Source organism: Benincasa hispida, chromosome 10 (genome assembly GCF_009727055.1).
Source record: "Benincasa hispida cultivar B227 chromosome 10, ASM972705v1, whole genome shotgun sequence".
Classification (NCBI taxonomy): domain Eukaryota; kingdom Viridiplantae; phylum Streptophyta; class Magnoliopsida; order Cucurbitales; family Cucurbitaceae; genus Benincasa; species Benincasa hispida.
This window is the reverse complement of record NC_052358.1, coordinates 16,780,216-16,797,402: the sequence shown is the minus strand read 5'-3', so window position 1 is coordinate 16,797,402 and position 17,187 is coordinate 16,780,216. Positions and strand designations below refer to the sequence as shown.

General features: G+C 30.0%; 1 protein-coding gene across 2 annotated transcripts; it reads left to right on the top strand.

Annotated features, from left to right (window-relative positions):
* The first annotated feature begins 6,049 nt into the window (after positions 1-6,049).
* On the top strand, positions 6,050-16,948 carry LOC120087566 (BAG family molecular chaperone regulator 4-like). 2 transcript variants are annotated; one of them, XM_039044372.1, is made up of 5 exons: positions 6,050-6,385; positions 6,465-6,718; positions 7,732-7,878; positions 16,576-16,638; positions 16,797-16,948. In XM_039044372.1, exons 1-4 carry the CDS (start codon positions 6,175-6,177, stop codon positions 16,633-16,635), a joined length of 672 nt encoding a protein of 223 aa, XP_038900300.1. In that variant the 5' UTR covers positions 6,050-6,174; the 3' UTR covers positions 16,636-16,638; positions 16,797-16,948. The 2 variants fall into 2 exon arrangements, with proteins under 2 accessions (XP_038900300.1, XP_038900299.1); XM_039044371.1 differs by lacking the exons at positions 16,576-16,638; positions 16,797-16,948 and adding an exon at positions 10,822-11,252 and having other exon boundaries at positions 6,052-6,385.
* Positions 16,949-17,187: the final 239 nt, after the last annotated feature.

Below are 17,187 nucleotides of genomic sequence, written 5' to 3'. Positions count from 1 at the left end.
GTCTAGCAGCGCTGCTCAATTGAGGATAAGACTAGATAGATAGCTGGGGACATAGCTATGCAAGATGGAATTCACTCCTACCCGTCTTAGGGTTAGCAGATAGGTTATTCTCTCAAGTGTTGATGTCTGGTCTTGAACAATGGGGCCCCGCCCTCACTTGATAAAGAGGGACATGATTTATAAGTGGTATTATAAACCAGTTGTTCAATAGAGGATCAGTGAGAGTTTAAGATACAAAATGTATTTACAGGGGTAAAACGGTAATTTGACCCAACTGTAAATACGAACGACCTGTGAAGGATCGACTTACTGATTATGGTCAAAATGGACAGAAGTACATCTACAGTGAGAAGAGTGTAATTATTGAGTTATAATGGTGTGCCTTGATAGTTTACGAATAATAATTAATTCAGTTTAAAGAGTTTAACCAATTAATTACAATTCGTTGGAGCTCATGATCTTTAGGTCCATTAGGTCCCTCTATTAGCTCATAAATTAGATTAATAAATTGAGTATTGTTGGATGAAATTTGAAATTAGGGTTATGAATTTGAAATATTCAAATTCAATTTTAGGGTTTCAATTAATTGTATACGATACAATTAAAACGTTTTACTTAATCAAAATTAAACGAAACTGGAGAATCTATTAATATTTAAATTATGATTTAAATATTATTTATATGAAATTGAATCACATTAGTGGAATTGGTGTTTTATTAATTTAATATTAAGATATTAAATTAATAATTTAATTAAAATTAGTTTTATTTGAATAAATTTTATAAAACTAAATATTTAAATAAAATAGTATATTTAAATATATATATATATATATATATATATATATATATATTTACATTTTGATTTTTAAAAAATGATTAAATGAGTTTTAGTGGATTTTTCAAAATTTGGAAAAATCCTATATCTCATTTGAGTTGTTAATCACTAAAATCCATTTTCAGTTCTTGGTGAAGCTGGAGCTGATCTCCATGCAAACACCATATCCATGTATCATTTCAGCTTATAAATTAAAGCTTAAGACTGAGAATTGAGGCATGCGTACTGTGTTTTGAACCAGACCTCTATTGAAGTAAAAAAACCCTATTCCCTCACTCAAATTCATCCAAATTCAGCTCAATTTGAATGTTTGCACCACACAATCCTCCTTGAGATTAGAGAGAAGATCTTGGTGGTAGTCTACTTGAAGATTCAAGCTCAAATTTCTGGATTACTCGCTGAATTCGTGGAGTTTTCTTCAAAGATAAAGTGTAGCTCAAACCCTCTTGTGAACTTCATATAACTCTTTCAATTTCATATATATATACATATATATAATATATATAATATATATATATATATAGGCATTTAAGGAGAGTATTATGAATATTATAATAATAAATAGATGCTCATTACTTAGTGTCCCAAAGTCATGTGTCACCCTTCATGTTGTCCATATGTCTTATGATTATTCATGTTTGGTGTCCATGTAAGTCCACATTCTACTTGCCACTTTGCCTATAAATAATGTCATTTAGTGGATCTTAAATCATACATATATTGGTGAGAATTTCACTTCCACTAATTTTCATATTATCCAATTTTATAATTTTAGTTATTTTATTTTATATTTAATATTAATTAATATATAATTAAATAATTATTATATAAATATAATATTATATTATATTTTTTCTATATCCGTGTTCTCGTTATGTTCCTCAAATTTACAACAGATATTATCATATATTTTTTTAATGAATGTGATCTAATTGTAGTTATTTTTTTTCAAATATTTTTTTGGAGTTTCCATATTAATTACTTTTTATAAAAAAAAATACTATCACACAAAAAATGATTAGATTTAGAACTCAAATATTGACACAAAAAGCCATCACGAAATCACTAATTTGCAAAATTTCATTGTTATTAACATTTTGTTGAGAAGTTACCTTCTTATCCCAAATTTTATTCGAAGAGAAATTCAAACCAAAATAAAATAACGAAGAAAAAACTTGAAATTGTTCTTTGGAATTCAACATTTTCTTAAAACGTAATTAATAATTATAATTATTCAAAAAAAAATTAAGAAGATAGTTTTGTAACCATTGAACTTATTTAAGTGATCATTGACAAATATCCGCAACATATTTTCCTTCAAAACTTCTTCTATTCTAGTCACAAAGAGTAACAACAAAACAGGACCCTTAAAATTTACTTTTTATAAAAAGACCTAAAAATATGAATCTCAACAAATAAATGAAGATATTTGTTGACATAAAGCCCTAGGATTGCCAAAAAAATATTATCTGACTATATTTGTTTTTTTGTTTTTCTACAAAGAAAATTTGTAACGAGATGAAAGTTGCTAAACTAAAAACACATAACTACGCATCTAAGAAAAGAAACAACACACTTTATAAAACGTTAACAATCTCAAAGATCCATCACTTCCCAACATCCGCCAAACGTTAAGTCATTAAGATTCGTCTAATTAACCAAAGTAAAAATCCCACTACCATTAACATTTTCTCCAAAAAAGTAATTTGAAGAAAAATATCTTTTTTAAAAAAAAAAAAAAGAGAAAAAAACATGAAATTTTCGGTTGAGAATTCAACCTTAATTTTTCATTTTGAAATTTGCTACTTCGTGACATAGATTCTAGAATTCTATGCACTCCGATTCGATTTCAATCTATGATATTTTAGAAATGATTGTTTATGAACAACTCCCAAAAAAAAATCCTCCAAGGACTTGAATAAGAGAAGAAAAAAATTAGGCTAGGTGGTTGTCGTAAAAGGATTTTGATGAAAGACAAGGTTTCAATGGATGATGATAGATTTCAATTGACGAGGTGTTTGCTAAGAAAATTTTGTCAAAAAGATATATAGAGATAAATTAGAAACCGTATAAAATTGTAAGGGCAAAAAGGGATGAAGAAAATTTTCCCTTAACAAGTTACTGCCCCATGGTCTTGATGATTGATTATTAATTTGCATAAGGGAAATTGGAGCGTATGATAAATTTTAGGGTTTGGTTTTGAAAAATAGTAAAATCTAAGGTTTATGACAATTCATATGACATGCACATGGCCGCAAATTTTCAAATATCTGTGCCTTAGTGATCCACTTTCCGTCTAATTGATTCATTTGAAAAACTAAAAATAACTGCCTTTCCTGATTTTCCTCACCTAGTTAACATATGCAGATTTTGTTATTAAATTAGATTTTGTTTAACCCCTTCTCAAATTAATCTCACTTAAACTAAATATCTAAATTTTTCTACCAATTTTATATTTTAAGTATCTATATATTAATAAATTTCATTTTATCTAATCAAATTTTAAATTTATTCAAATGTTTGAATTTTTTTCATTATTTTATATATATTCTTAATAAATTAATCAGATTTTTTTTCATATTTTTTAATATTTAAATTGTTTTTGTATATGTTATTAGATTCAATTGTATATATTTCATGTTTAGTCACTATTTTATTTAAAGTTTTACCGTATTATATTATTTTAATGATTTGAAAAAAAAATAGTCATCACTATCTTAAGATGATTTTTGTTATTGACACAAAGTGACTATCCATTTTTTGTTTGTTTCTGGTTTTCTTTTCAAGCTATTGTTTTTGTTATGGTTCTACAATGAATTAGACTTCTATTTGACGGTTTTCAAGCTCTTGAGGTGCATATTCCATCAAATTCATCGTTCCAACCATTTGTTGAATATATCTAAGGTAAATTTTTCCCCTCCGATGAGTTAACTTATTGAATATATCCAAGGTAAGCTTTTCTCCTTGGGTGAGTTAACTATATCTTGTTTGACAATGTACCAAGTTGGTTCCACCAATTCAAATCTTATTAGGATTGTTGAAGATAAAATATTTTGTGGTCGATGACAGTTTTATCATAGTCCCCCCAAATTGATTTATGTGTAGTGGTTTACCACCTCTCATTTGTTGCCCTGAACAAAATAATTGTATTTGAATAATGAATTAGTAGGAATTGATCCTTCTTCCCAACCTAATGAGTGCAACACTAAAATCAATAATTTTCAAGATTTTGAGTCATTTCAATTTGGTATTCTCATTAAAGTAGGTTCACTTTTTAGGAGCAAGTCTGTATTGAAGAAAGCTGGTTTATTTGCTTGCTCTTAGAAACAATTTTGAACTAATACTACTAAGCCAAATAAAACTTCATTTGAAATTCATTGCAAGGATCTGACTTGTTTGACTCTCCATTAGATTGTTTTGCCATGATTTTGCGATTTTTTTTTCTTCATTATCTTTCCTTTCATCTTGCACGTTCTCATATGTCTCTTCAAGGTTCTCTTCTTCCTCTTCATACTCATTATTGTTTTGAAATCCCTAATTTGATTTTGTTGGCAATAGATTTAGTTGTGTTTTTAGTTTAAATGAATGTCTTGTTTAGGGTGCTAATACTTTGTTGTAAGTGTAGATTAGATACTTATCAAAATGCATTATTTATCATGATAATTGTTTAGCTAGAGTGTATTGTTGTTTTAAAATGGTTTTGAAAACCCTGACTTTAAAATTTATGCATGTGGGTTGGCTTGGTAGTAATTTTGACAATTACTAATTATTATTTTTAACATTTAATCCGTTTTGCCATTTTTACTATTTTGAGAATTTTTTACTAATTTTTCAGATAAAGATTTAAACTTTGCTATTTGTCTGGTCAATCCTAAATTAAATTAATAATATACGATCAAATTACTAAGATCAACAGCCAAACACCAAAATCCATGGGCTTGGGCCCAATAACATCATTGCACAAAGCATAACCCATGTTCATCACATGGGTTAAGCCCACCAAGAGCTTTATATCACATCAAGATCAAGCCATGGTCAGAGGCCTCACGAAGCCCACGGTACATGTGGGCCTTGAGAGCCCAAAAATGTGGGCCAATGGCCCAATTAAAGAAATTGTCGTACGAGGGGGACAGTTGGACAGGTATCGTCCTCTTTTTTTATCACAAACATTAAAGTTGTAACCGACCAACCGCTGTTTGTAATGACTGTTTGGAGGTCCCTTTCATCAACCCACTTGACACTTGAAACATTATTTAACCTTCGTGTCAACGTGGCTGTCTCATAATAATTTAACTTAAATTTTATTTTAGACCAAATTATAAGTTTCTTTAACTTTCAAATTTACATCTATTTAATTCTTAAACTTTTAGTTACGTGTTCAATTTAAATAGGTATCTCACATCAGTTAAATTATTAAACTTCTAATTTCGTATCAATTAAGTTTTAAATATTAAATTTTACTTGATAGATTTTTAAACTTTTAATTTTGTGCACAATAGATCTCTAAAGTTTTGTTCGATAACCATTTTTTTACGGTTCTACTTCTAAATTTCTTGTTTTGTTAGTTACTTTTTTCCCAATGTTTTAAAAAATCAAGCCAAATTTTAAAACCTACAAAAAGTGAGTTTTAGAAATTTGTTTTTAGTTTTCAAATTCAATTAAGAATTCAACTCTTACACTTGAGAAAGATGCAAACCGTTGTAAGAAATTGAGAAGAAATCATTTTAATTTTTAGAAATCAAATAGTTACCAAACAAGACTTAAGTTTTTTAAATTGATATATCTACTTAACATAAAGTTGAACTTTTAGAATTTTCAATACCTTAAATTCAAATCTATATCAAATAGATCAATCACCAATTAATTAATACATCATATACCTATTACATTCAAAATTATAAGTCGAAAAACTTAATAAACACAAAATTTAAAATTGATTTTTGAGAGAATTGAAAAATCAATAAACAACCAACAATAATAGTTTTTCCATGTAATAAATACACTTTTCTTAACGTTGGATTCAATAAATGACAGTTTTTTTAAAGTTATGAAAACCTATTTTCCTAAAAAAAAATTATAAATTTATTAGATACTTTTAAAAGTTTAGATATCAAATAAACATCAAATTAGAAAAAAAAAACCAACCCGAACCAATAATTGTCAGCCACATAGAAACGACCTGATAGAATAATTCCTCAGTGACCACTCTCTCTTTTCCTTCGTTGCCCCTCTTCTTTTGTTATAATTTCGCTTTCATTTCACTCACGCTCTCACATCTTCCAACCAATTTGTGAAAGAAAAAAAGAAAAAGAAAAACTTGGTTTGGTGAGAAAGAGATGAAAAAATGGAGTTCAAAAGGAAGCCAAATTAGCAGCGAAGAGTATGGAAGAGGAGACGTAGATTGGGAGCTCCGACCAGGTGGAATGATTGTTCAGAAACGACATGTTGGTTCGGGTTCCGATTCGAATTCGGAGCGTTTCATTACAATCAAAGTCTCTCATGGCTCTTACCGTCATCAAATCACCGTCGATTCTCATTCAACATTTGGTATACTATCATTTGAATTTGGGTTTTTTTTGGGTTTTTCCTTTGAAGGCTGAATTGTTAATTTTTGTTTTTGGGAAAGGGGATTTGAAGACGGTTTTACGACGACAGACAGGGTTGGAGACGAGGGAACAGAGATTGTTGTTTAAAGGGAAGGAGAAGGAGAACGACGAGTGGTTGCATATGGCAGGTGTGAACGACATGTCGAAACTTATACTCATGGAAGATCCTGCTACTAAAGAGAGGAAGCTTGAAGAGATGAAGAAGAAGAATACCCTTGCCGCCGGTGAAGCACTGGCGGAGATCAGAGCAGAGGTCGACAAACTCTCCGAAAAGGTTCGTTAAATCACAAATTTAGTCTAAAAAGATATATGTTTTTTATTTGTTTGTATTATGTACTTAGAAGCATATCATTTTTAACTTTATACTTTGAAGTTCTTTTCAATTATTTTAATTTATGTACTTTGAATAAGATTTAAATTTAGCCTCTTATTTGACTAATTTCGATAAAAAAATAACTTTCAATGATTAAATTTAAGCTTTATTAAAAATATAAGGGTATTTTAAATAGTTTTTATCAAAAGGTTTAAATAAAAATTATTATTATTTTCTTTTTAAAAAAAACACTTTTTTCTCAAATCCATTTTAAATTTATCTTAAAATTAGATAATTGGAAAAGATTACAAATTGAACAAACTTCAAATTTTATGATGAAAATGATATTTTAACCTTTTTAATATTTTGTGTTTATAATAAATCATTAATTTATTTGATAAATTTTGGAGTTCGCACTCTACTATACACAATATTTTATAATTCCACTAGACATAAAAGTTCAATTTTATAACTAATAATTCAATTAAATTTTAAGGCTTTAATCTCTAACAATTTTGTTTAGTTTTTTGGTTTTGTTTGAAGTTTATATTTATTTATTTATTATGATATTCACATTTACATTTGAATTCTCGGTCTTTTTTTTTTTTTTAAAAAAAAAACCAGTTTAAGTTTTTGAAAATTGATAGTAAAAATCTCGTTTTCTAAAAGAAGTTTTGATAAGAATTCTATTTCCTTAACAAAGGTGGAAAAATTTGTGGGAAAAAAAGGGGGAAAATAAACATAAATTTAAAAAATTAAATAAGACTTTAATAAATTTGAATATATTAAAGATTTATTATATATATTGCAAGCTTAAGATCTAATAGACGTGTTTAAAATTTAAGGACCTATTTGAGATAGAATTAAAAATTCAATATATAATTCATTGAATTACTTTTTGAAAATTTAGAGGCTAAATAAATACATAAAAAAATAAATGTGAGGAGTGAATAAATTGAGGTTCTTAAATACAGGTTGCGGCGGTGGAAGGTGGGGTTAGTGGCGGAAAGAGGGTGGAGGAGAAGGAAGTAAATTTATTGACAGAGTTGTTGATGATGCAATTGTTGAAATTGGATGCAATCGAGACTGATATTGATTCCAAACTTCAGAGAAGAACTCAGGTAATTATTGAATCGTATATCAATTATCACTAACTAAGTTAAACTCACCTTAACATATCAGTTTATAATATATAATTAAGGTAAACAAATTTAAGGTGATTTAACCCATTTTGTTTCCTACATCTAACCATGCTAAGCTCACAATATCAACCTTCAAATAACTTTTCTTACATTTATGTTATTATGTCTACCATTGCTAAAGTGTTTTTGTTCAATTTAATTTCTTCCATTTAATAATTTGGTTAAATTATAAAAAAATATCTCTAAATTTTGTCATTTATTTAAAAAGTATCTCTTATTCTTTCAAAAGTTACAATATTATCTTTGACATTTCATAGATGTTTTCAAAACTACCATTGAAGTAGACATTCCTTAGAAACTAGATTGAAATTGAAACGACTTGAATTTATGTGACAGTGACTTAGAATAAAAATTTGAATCATTACACTATTCTAGATCTCCAAACACATTTTCAAGTTTATATTTTTATCTAGTAATTTAATGAATTTTTACTTGGTTTTAAAACCTTACAAAAATATCCAAGACCATAATATTTAAACTTTTTTGGGGGGAAAAAGAGCATCTTTCAAAATAAAAGTTACAATTTAGAGATAATTTTTATAATTTAGTCTAATAATTTTTAAATTGTATCTTTGATAATAAACTTACTTTAGTCATATTTAATTTAACATCCATTAAATTTAACAGTAAGGATATAAAATTGAAATTTCAAAATGATTAAACTGAAACTTCTGAAACAATAATAACTAACATATATCTACATTTTTTTTGGAAAAAAACTTTTAAAAGATATATAAATGATTATTTAGATCTTCAATTATTCATATAATGATCGGATAAGGTATTTATTCATGGCTTTAATTTGAAGGTAAATATCAATTTATACCCTTAAATCTTGGAAGTTGTTTCAATTTAAACCTTAAATATCAATTCAAACTTTAAACTTTGAAGGTTGTATTAATTTAACCCTTGAACGTTTAGAGTTGTATCGATTTAAACCCCAAATTAATAATTATATCAATTTGAACCTGAACTTTCATAAGTGTATCAATTTAAACCTTGAATTTTCATAAATATATCAATTTAAACCCTGAACTTTCATGAGTATATCCAAATAAAACATAATAAAAGGTTTAAGTTGATACAATTATGAAAGTTTAGGGTTCACATTGATACACTTATAATATTTCGTGGATTAAATTGATATAATTATTGATTTGAGATTTAAATTGATAGAACCCCAAAGTTCAGGGTTTAAATTAATATAATTATTAATTTATGATTTAATTTGATACAACACTCAAAGTTCAAGGATATAAGTTGATACTTGCTCTTGATTTTAGGACTAAAAAATGTTGACATTATAGAATTGACCACTCATTATATTTTGATAAATTAAATATTAATCTTATGTCGTTTTCTTTTTTAAAACATCATTTTAGTTCATATACTCTAAAATTTGTTTAATTTTAGTTTATATACTTTAAAATGTATAATTGTAGTCTATGTACTATATAAAAAATCTTAAATTTAGCTCTACTTGTTTATTATTTTTTTTCAAAATAATTTTGTTATTTATTAGCATTTTCACCTTAAAATTTGAAAACATATTCATCCTCTTATAATTCTTTAAATGTAAATTATTGTTATTATTTAGTCAATTTAGCCCACTAAACTAAATTTAAGATTTATTAAAAATACATAAATTAGAACTAGACATTAATATAGGAACTAAAATTGAATAAATACCGTAACTTTTTTCTTTTCCAATTTTGGTATTTATAATAAAAAATGATACTTTAATCATTAATGGGTTAGGTAGCTGGTGCTCCCCTAGGGCTATCAAACTTGAAATAATTAAAAATAATGAAAGTCTCTTAAATTGTATGAAATTCAATGAATATAAATTGTAAATAGATGAATGAAGGTGTAATTATAGGGTCTATGAGTTCAACAAAATTGAAATGTACTTTAAAATGATAATTAATAATTTATCAATTATGCTCAAAATTTTCAAAAATAATAAAATATAAAAAAAATTGCAGAAATAGAACAAAGTATTTTAATTCTTTCCCTTGATGTGACAATTTTATGTGGGACATTCTCTATTCAATATAAATAAATAATAGATTAAAGAATGAAATTCCATTTATGCCCCAAAATTCTGTATCAAACTTCTATTTAGCCACTGATCATGAATAAGATGAAATAGAAATAATAGAAATGTTGATGTGGCATGTACACCAGATATATTTTTAAGTTTAAATATTACTTTGATTTATGTTTTTTTTTTTTATTGTTGCTTTATTTTACTTCTCATATTTTTAACTTTAGTTTAATTGTAAATTTAATCTCTATAATTTGGATAAAGTTAATATTTGATCCATATGGTTTATAATTAGATTTTAGTCTATGTAGTTTGATAAAACCATCATAGATGTTATTGATGAGGTTTTATCAAACTATAGGGACTAAATTTTAATTTTCTCCAAACTATAAAGACCAAATTTATAATTTAACTTTTACCTTTAGTTATTTTGGTCTACGTGCTTTCAAAATATCCATTTTAGCTTTAGTACTTTTAGAAAGTCTCCATTTTGGTCCCCTTAACAATCAACAAAAATGAAGAGATAAAAATGACCAAAATAGTCCATTTTTAAAATTACAAGACTAAAATAGTATTTAAACCTTAGTTTTAGTTAAATAAATCAAATATAAACCTAATTCAAAGTTAAGAATCAACGATAAAAAAATTTACAATATAATTTATTTTAGTACAACTAGTAGAGAATAGAAATCTGAACCTCTAACCTTAAGAAAAAGAATATATATCAATTATTGTTGAACTATATTCACTTTTATAAAGTAACATTTGTAATATTCTGCGGGAGAAAATGAGCAATAATTTTTGTAACAAAACAGGTTGTTAGGGTACAGAAATTAGTGGACACACTTGACAACTTGAAGGCTAGAATCTCAAATCCTTTGAACCAAACAACAAAGAAAATAGTTTCAAGTGCAACAGCTAAATGGGAGGCATTTGATTCTGGATTTGGTAGCCTTATTCCTCCAACTTCAAAACTCACCATCAGCTCTACAAAAATAACTCATGATTGGGAGCTCTTTGATTAATTGCTTCTCTTTCTCCCATTTTTGTCTAAATCTTAATGAAACTAAACCGAATCGAATCGAAACATTTGTGTACATATGGCTTCATTTGGGCTGAATAATGGGCTGCAATGTGATATTGGGCCCAAATGGACTCTGTGTAAGCCCAATACGAACGTGTAGTGTGATGTTTGGTTTAGTGGAATATTATTATTCTTATTATTTTGACAAAATTCCTTCACTTACTTTTATGTTTTCTTAATATTGTCCTTGCATAAAGAAGTAATAATTTAATCTCTCATATTTATAAATCATGTACTTTTATCTTTACAATAATTTAGCTCGTTTGAAAATTATTAAATTTTTTATTTTTAATTTTTGAAAATTATGCTTATAAATATCTCTTCTATCTAAATTTTTAGTTTTATTATCTTTTATTTTTAATCAATGTTTTCAAAAATCAAATTAATTTTTAAAACTTAAAAGTAATCTTTAAAACTTGTTTTTGTTTGTGAAATTTAGCTACAAATTCAACTCTTTACTTAAGAAATATGAAAATTATGGTAACAAATAAGAGTGTTCAAAAAACACGATAACTCGAAAAACTCGATAAACCCAACCCAACTCACATGGTTTGAGTTGAGTTATCAACTCATTTAAGTTGGGGTGGGTTCAAATATAAAAATTGTAAGAATTGGGTAAGTTCATGGGTTCAACTAAAATAATCCAAATCAACCCGAACATTTTATGAATTTTCAAAGTATGTTCTTTTTACTTATGATATAACTATATATACATATATTTATTTTATTTACTTTCATGATTTTTTTGGATAATTTATTCTCTTAGCACTTTGAAAAGAAATTTTTCATAATATAAATTAAAATTGAATAGTTAATCTTAATTCAATATATAGAAATACTTAAATAAAATTTTTATATTTTAACATTATACTTATATTTTGAACAAAGTTTTAAATAGATGATCCGGATAATCCGAGCCAACTCAATCTAAATGTTCCATGATAATTGGGTTGAGTTGAGCTCATTATTTAATAAAGGTTATTTAGGCTGATGATGTTGAGGTTGATGCCCTAAAGTCTCGTGTCCTGTAGTTTGTAAATAGTATATACGAACACCTGTGATTATTAATATATGATATTTACTTCACATCTTGTTATTTTGCTCATTTACTTGTTTTATTTGTTTTACCACAAATCAATAAACATAAAATCCCTGGTTATCTGTATGTGACTCAAGCATGTATGTGGTAACAAACAAGTGGATCATGTATTGAGTGATAACCAAAATGGTCTGTAGTATATGGATATAGGAGGGAAACCTTATCCTAGTGATGCTACAGACGCGACCCGCTTTATGGAATGGTCACAAGTGTTGTGACTTGCCACAGATGATCTGATCCTGATCATTCGTGTTGGGGACATGCAAGCGGGGGCGTTCTATACAAAGAGTTAAGACCTGACCACGAAGTGTTATGTCTCGTTATATAACATCGTCCATGACAGAGACTTCACTTCACTAGGATGATCATAAGTAACATGACATAAATCCTGAGTGAGTTGGGAACTTCTACCATTGAGGGCGGTCCTTTGATTTGTATAGGTGCGAGTGGCCAAGTCACCGATTCAAACCTACCATTTTGGGGATTTGTCTGATTTGGGAGCTGGGAACTCAACTACACAAGACGGAATTCACTCCTTCCATGAGGCAGGGGTAAATCGATAGATGGCTCCCTTAAGGGCTGATTCCGGGGCTTGAATGATGTGGTGCCACACACCTTCTCTTAGCCCGAGAGGTGTTCACACATAGTTGGACTATGTTGTATTGTTCATTATAGTAAGCTAGCTTTGGTTGCTAAGCAAGCGCTTCGGGCACTACCGTGGTACTTAAGGAGTGAGATGTAACTACAGGGGTAAAACGGTAAATTGGCCCAGTTGTACTTACGAGTATCTGTGAAGAGTCATTGTACTCATTATTGGTTATATCCAATGGACACATAAATATATCTGTGGTAAGAAGAGTTCAGCTGTTGGTCTTTAGTAGAATCACTGACAGTTAACGGATGGTGAATCTCGTGGCTAAAGAGTTTAGTCTGCTATTCACGTACCGTTGGAGCTTCGAGTCATAGGTCCATTAGGTCACCTTGGTAGCTTAAATGAAGTTGAGAACCAATGTTTGGGTTAATTTGAAATGTTCAAATTGACAAGAGGAAGTTCAATTATATATGATATAATTGGACTGGTTAATTATATATATGATATAATTGGCTAAATATATGAGATATATTATTTTAGAGGAAATTAGATATAAATATAATTTATATCACGTAGAGAAAAAATACTATAGTAGATATATGATATCAAACTATAGGATATAAATATAATATGATTATATTTATTAATTCACGTTTGAACGTGGGAAGATGGGGCCGTGAAGGTTATGGTAACCGGCGGGGTTAAAGTTTGAAAATCATTTTCATTTTGCGGAATTAATTCAGTCATGCATTTTTAATATCCCGCACCCAAAAAGAAACCGTGAAAGAGCGATCGCGAGAGCCTATACGATAGAATCTCATTCGTCTAAACGATCGTCTAGTTCACGCGTTCTTTAAACGATCGTATACCACTTTCCTAAACGATCATCTAGTTTTTCCTAAACAATCGTATAGTTCTACTATATGATAAGCGTCTCCGCTATACGATAGCAGAGTTCTTCTCGCCCGCGCTTATCGTCTACACGAAGTCTTCTCCTCTGTCCTCTACCAAACTCACCAGAGCCCACTCTTTGGGTTTTTTACGCCGAGGATACTCGGGTTTTCCTTGTGGTGGTATTGTCCCCGCGATCTTATTCGTGTACGTTCGGATCGTGCAGTAACAGTCGACAGACTCGCCAGGTGCTGGTAGATTGGTGGGAGTTTTCCGCTGCTGTGGGTTCAACATACAAAGACAGTCTTCCTCTGGTATGAACCCCTTTTCTCTGTGTTTTATTGTACTCTGAGCATGCCGTTGATGGATTTAATATGCATAACTGTTAGTATGGAATGTATATTGTTTATGTTTTGGTCACTGTGAAATCGGAGTGATCTAAGCCCGCTCATGGATCTCTCGGTATGAGATCCTTCAGACGAAACTTACAATTTGAACAATTTGGTTGGACAACCCAACCCACAAACACCCCTGCTAAATATTTGAAAGGAAATAAGCTTAATTTTTTTTTTTTAAAATCAAATGGTTACCAAAAGTCTCTCTATGTTCATTTTTTGTGCAATTCCATCTCTAACCTTTATTATGTAACTTTTAAATTTTTAGTTTTTAAACTTTAAGTTTTGAAACAAGTTATTATTTATTGGCCATGTTTACCTCCTTGTTCATGTAATCCATCAATGATAATTTGAAAGATGTGTTCCATTTGATTATGTTTGTTGTTGTTTATAGTTCTATAATCGTAATTATGTGGAACCTACACCCACTACTATAAAATCTAGATTACTTGACACATGTAGTTTTTAATTACTTGACGTTTCTGTGGAAAAAAAGGTCAAGTAAATGATTTTGAATAAAAAAATGTCAAGTAAAAGGGTTAAAAGCGGAGATTGACGGAATATTTCGAGTATTTTCACGCGAACCTTTATTTGACACGATTTTTGTGTCAAGTAATATAAGGTCTTACTTGACACATTTCACGTGTCAAGTATAAGAAGCTCTTACTTGACATTCTTTTCGTGTCAAGTAAAAGGGTTAAAAAAGCGGAGATTGACGGAATATTTCGGATATTTTCATGCAAACCTTTACTTGACACGATTTTCGTATCAAGTAATATAAGATCTTACTTGACACATTTCACGTGTCAAGTATAAGAAGCTCTTACTTGACATTTTTTTCGTATCAAGTAAAAGGGTTAAAAAAACAGAGATTGACGAAATATTTCAGATATTTGATAGGCCTCCAATTATATGCCGCTCATCGTCTACTTCTACTAAGCGATCGTGTAGCATTTGGTAAGCAATCGTATAGCATTTGGTAGGCGATCATATAGAAACTGGTAAGCGATCGTGTAATGTTTTGTATGCGATCGTGTAGTTCCGGGTAAGTGACCGCGGGGTATTTGTGGGCGATTGTCTAGTGTTATTAAGCAATCGTGTAGCTTTTGGTAGGCGATCGTATAGCCTTTGGTAGGCGATCGTATAGAAACTGGTAAGCGATCATGTAATGTTTTGTAAGCGATCGTGTAGTTCCGGGTAAGTGATCTCGGAGTGTTTGTGGGCGATCGTCTAGTGTTACTCAGCGATCGTGTAGCATTTGGTAGGCGATCGTATAGAAACTGGNGGCGATCGTCTAGTGTTACTCAGCGATCGTGTAGCATTTGGTAGGCGATCGTATAGAAACTGGTAAACAATCGTGTTATGTTTTGTAAAAGATCGTGTAGTTCCAGGTAAGCAATCGCGGGGTGCTTGTGGGCGATCGTCTAGTGTTACTCAGCGATCGTGTAGCTTTTGGTAGGTGATCGTATAGCATTTAGTAGGCGATCATATAGAAATTGGTAAGCGATCATGTAATGTTTTGTAAGTGATCGTGTAGTTCTAGGTAAGCGATCGCGGGGTGTTTGTGGACGATCGTCTAGTGTTACTTAGCGATCGTGTAGCATTTGATAGGCGATTGTATAACATTTGGTAGGCGATCGTATAGAAACTAGTAAGTGATCGTGTAGTTCTGTGTAAGCGATTACGGGGTACTTGTGGGCGATCATCTAGTGTTACTCAGCGATCGTGTAGAGACTTACTATTCTCATTTCCCTCTCAAATTAAAAACTCTTTCTCTCCTCATTTACTTTACTTAGCGATCGTGTAGAGACTTTATTTTTTGTTTCCCTCCCTCTCCCATTTTCATTTTCCTCTCAAATTTGGTTTACATCCTACCAAAATAATCAAATAAAAAAATATTTCCCTCTCCCATTTTCATTTTCCTCTCAAATTAAAAATTCTTTCTCTCCTACTTCACCATCTCACTCATGACCTTCCCCTTCCCCCCAATTTTTTTTTTCTTCTTCCGTGAGCCCCAGAGCCCAAGCTGTCATCAGCCTTCATTCTCTCCCCGCCTCCGTTCGCGCTGCTGTTATTGAGTTTTTCATTCCGTCATCTGCTCAGCCGCGCAAGCCCTCTCCCTTGTCGTCTGCTCAGTCGTGCCCAGATATGTAGTCGAACGCTTCCGTCGCTTCAGCCCCACCCAGATTTGTAGCCGAACACCCCCAGCCCCGCCCAGATCTGTAGCCGAGCGCCTCCAATCCTTGTTTTGGGTAAGGTTTGGTAATCTTGATTATTGTTTGATTTTGGGTTAGTTCTGATAAAAACCCATTATGTTTGGGTCATAGATTCAAGTTGTAGCGGTGTTTGAAGATTAGAAGCGTGTAGTGCGGGGTTGCAAGGTTTTGACTTTGGAAAATTTTGGTAACTTTTAGTAACTTGTTATTAAACTTTGGTTTGATGTATATTCAGACTGGACAAATAAATCAGTGTATGAGTGTTCTTGTTCCTCTTTTGTTTTCTTTTCAGGAAAGTTGGTCGAGGCTCGAGTTAACATCCAACAAAGTTAACAGTGTTTGGACGTTTTGATAGGTATTGAGGCCTTGAAACTCTTTTGGAATTGTTACATAGTTGTTGGAATTTGCGTTTTGTAACCATTATTATTTAACTTTTCGTAGGTTGGATTACGTTGTTTATTTTAATACTTATTTATATATTTTGAAATTTGATGTTATCGCTCTTTATTCTAGTTTGCAGGTTGACTTGCTTAAACATGGCTTGCCTGACCCTTAGTTCTCGATCTTTAGACTTCAAAGGTCAATGTATAGATTAAATAATGTACTTTGTTGAGAGGTTATTTATTAAACAATTTGTCACTTTTGTGTTTGTTGAAAGTTGAGTTTTGTATACAAAAGCAATAGTTGAGATTTTATTTTGTGCATGTACATGTGAAAGAGAAATATTGTTGTAATTTGTGAGGAGTGTTCATAGTTGAACATATGAATTTTTAGTGAATATATTGAGTTGATAGATCTTAAATATATAATGTTTATTTATTTGATGTAATTTTATTGTTGGAATACAAGGCAGAAAATGAGAATATCGATTGGAGCATTTAATTTGAAAACAAAAAGACATATA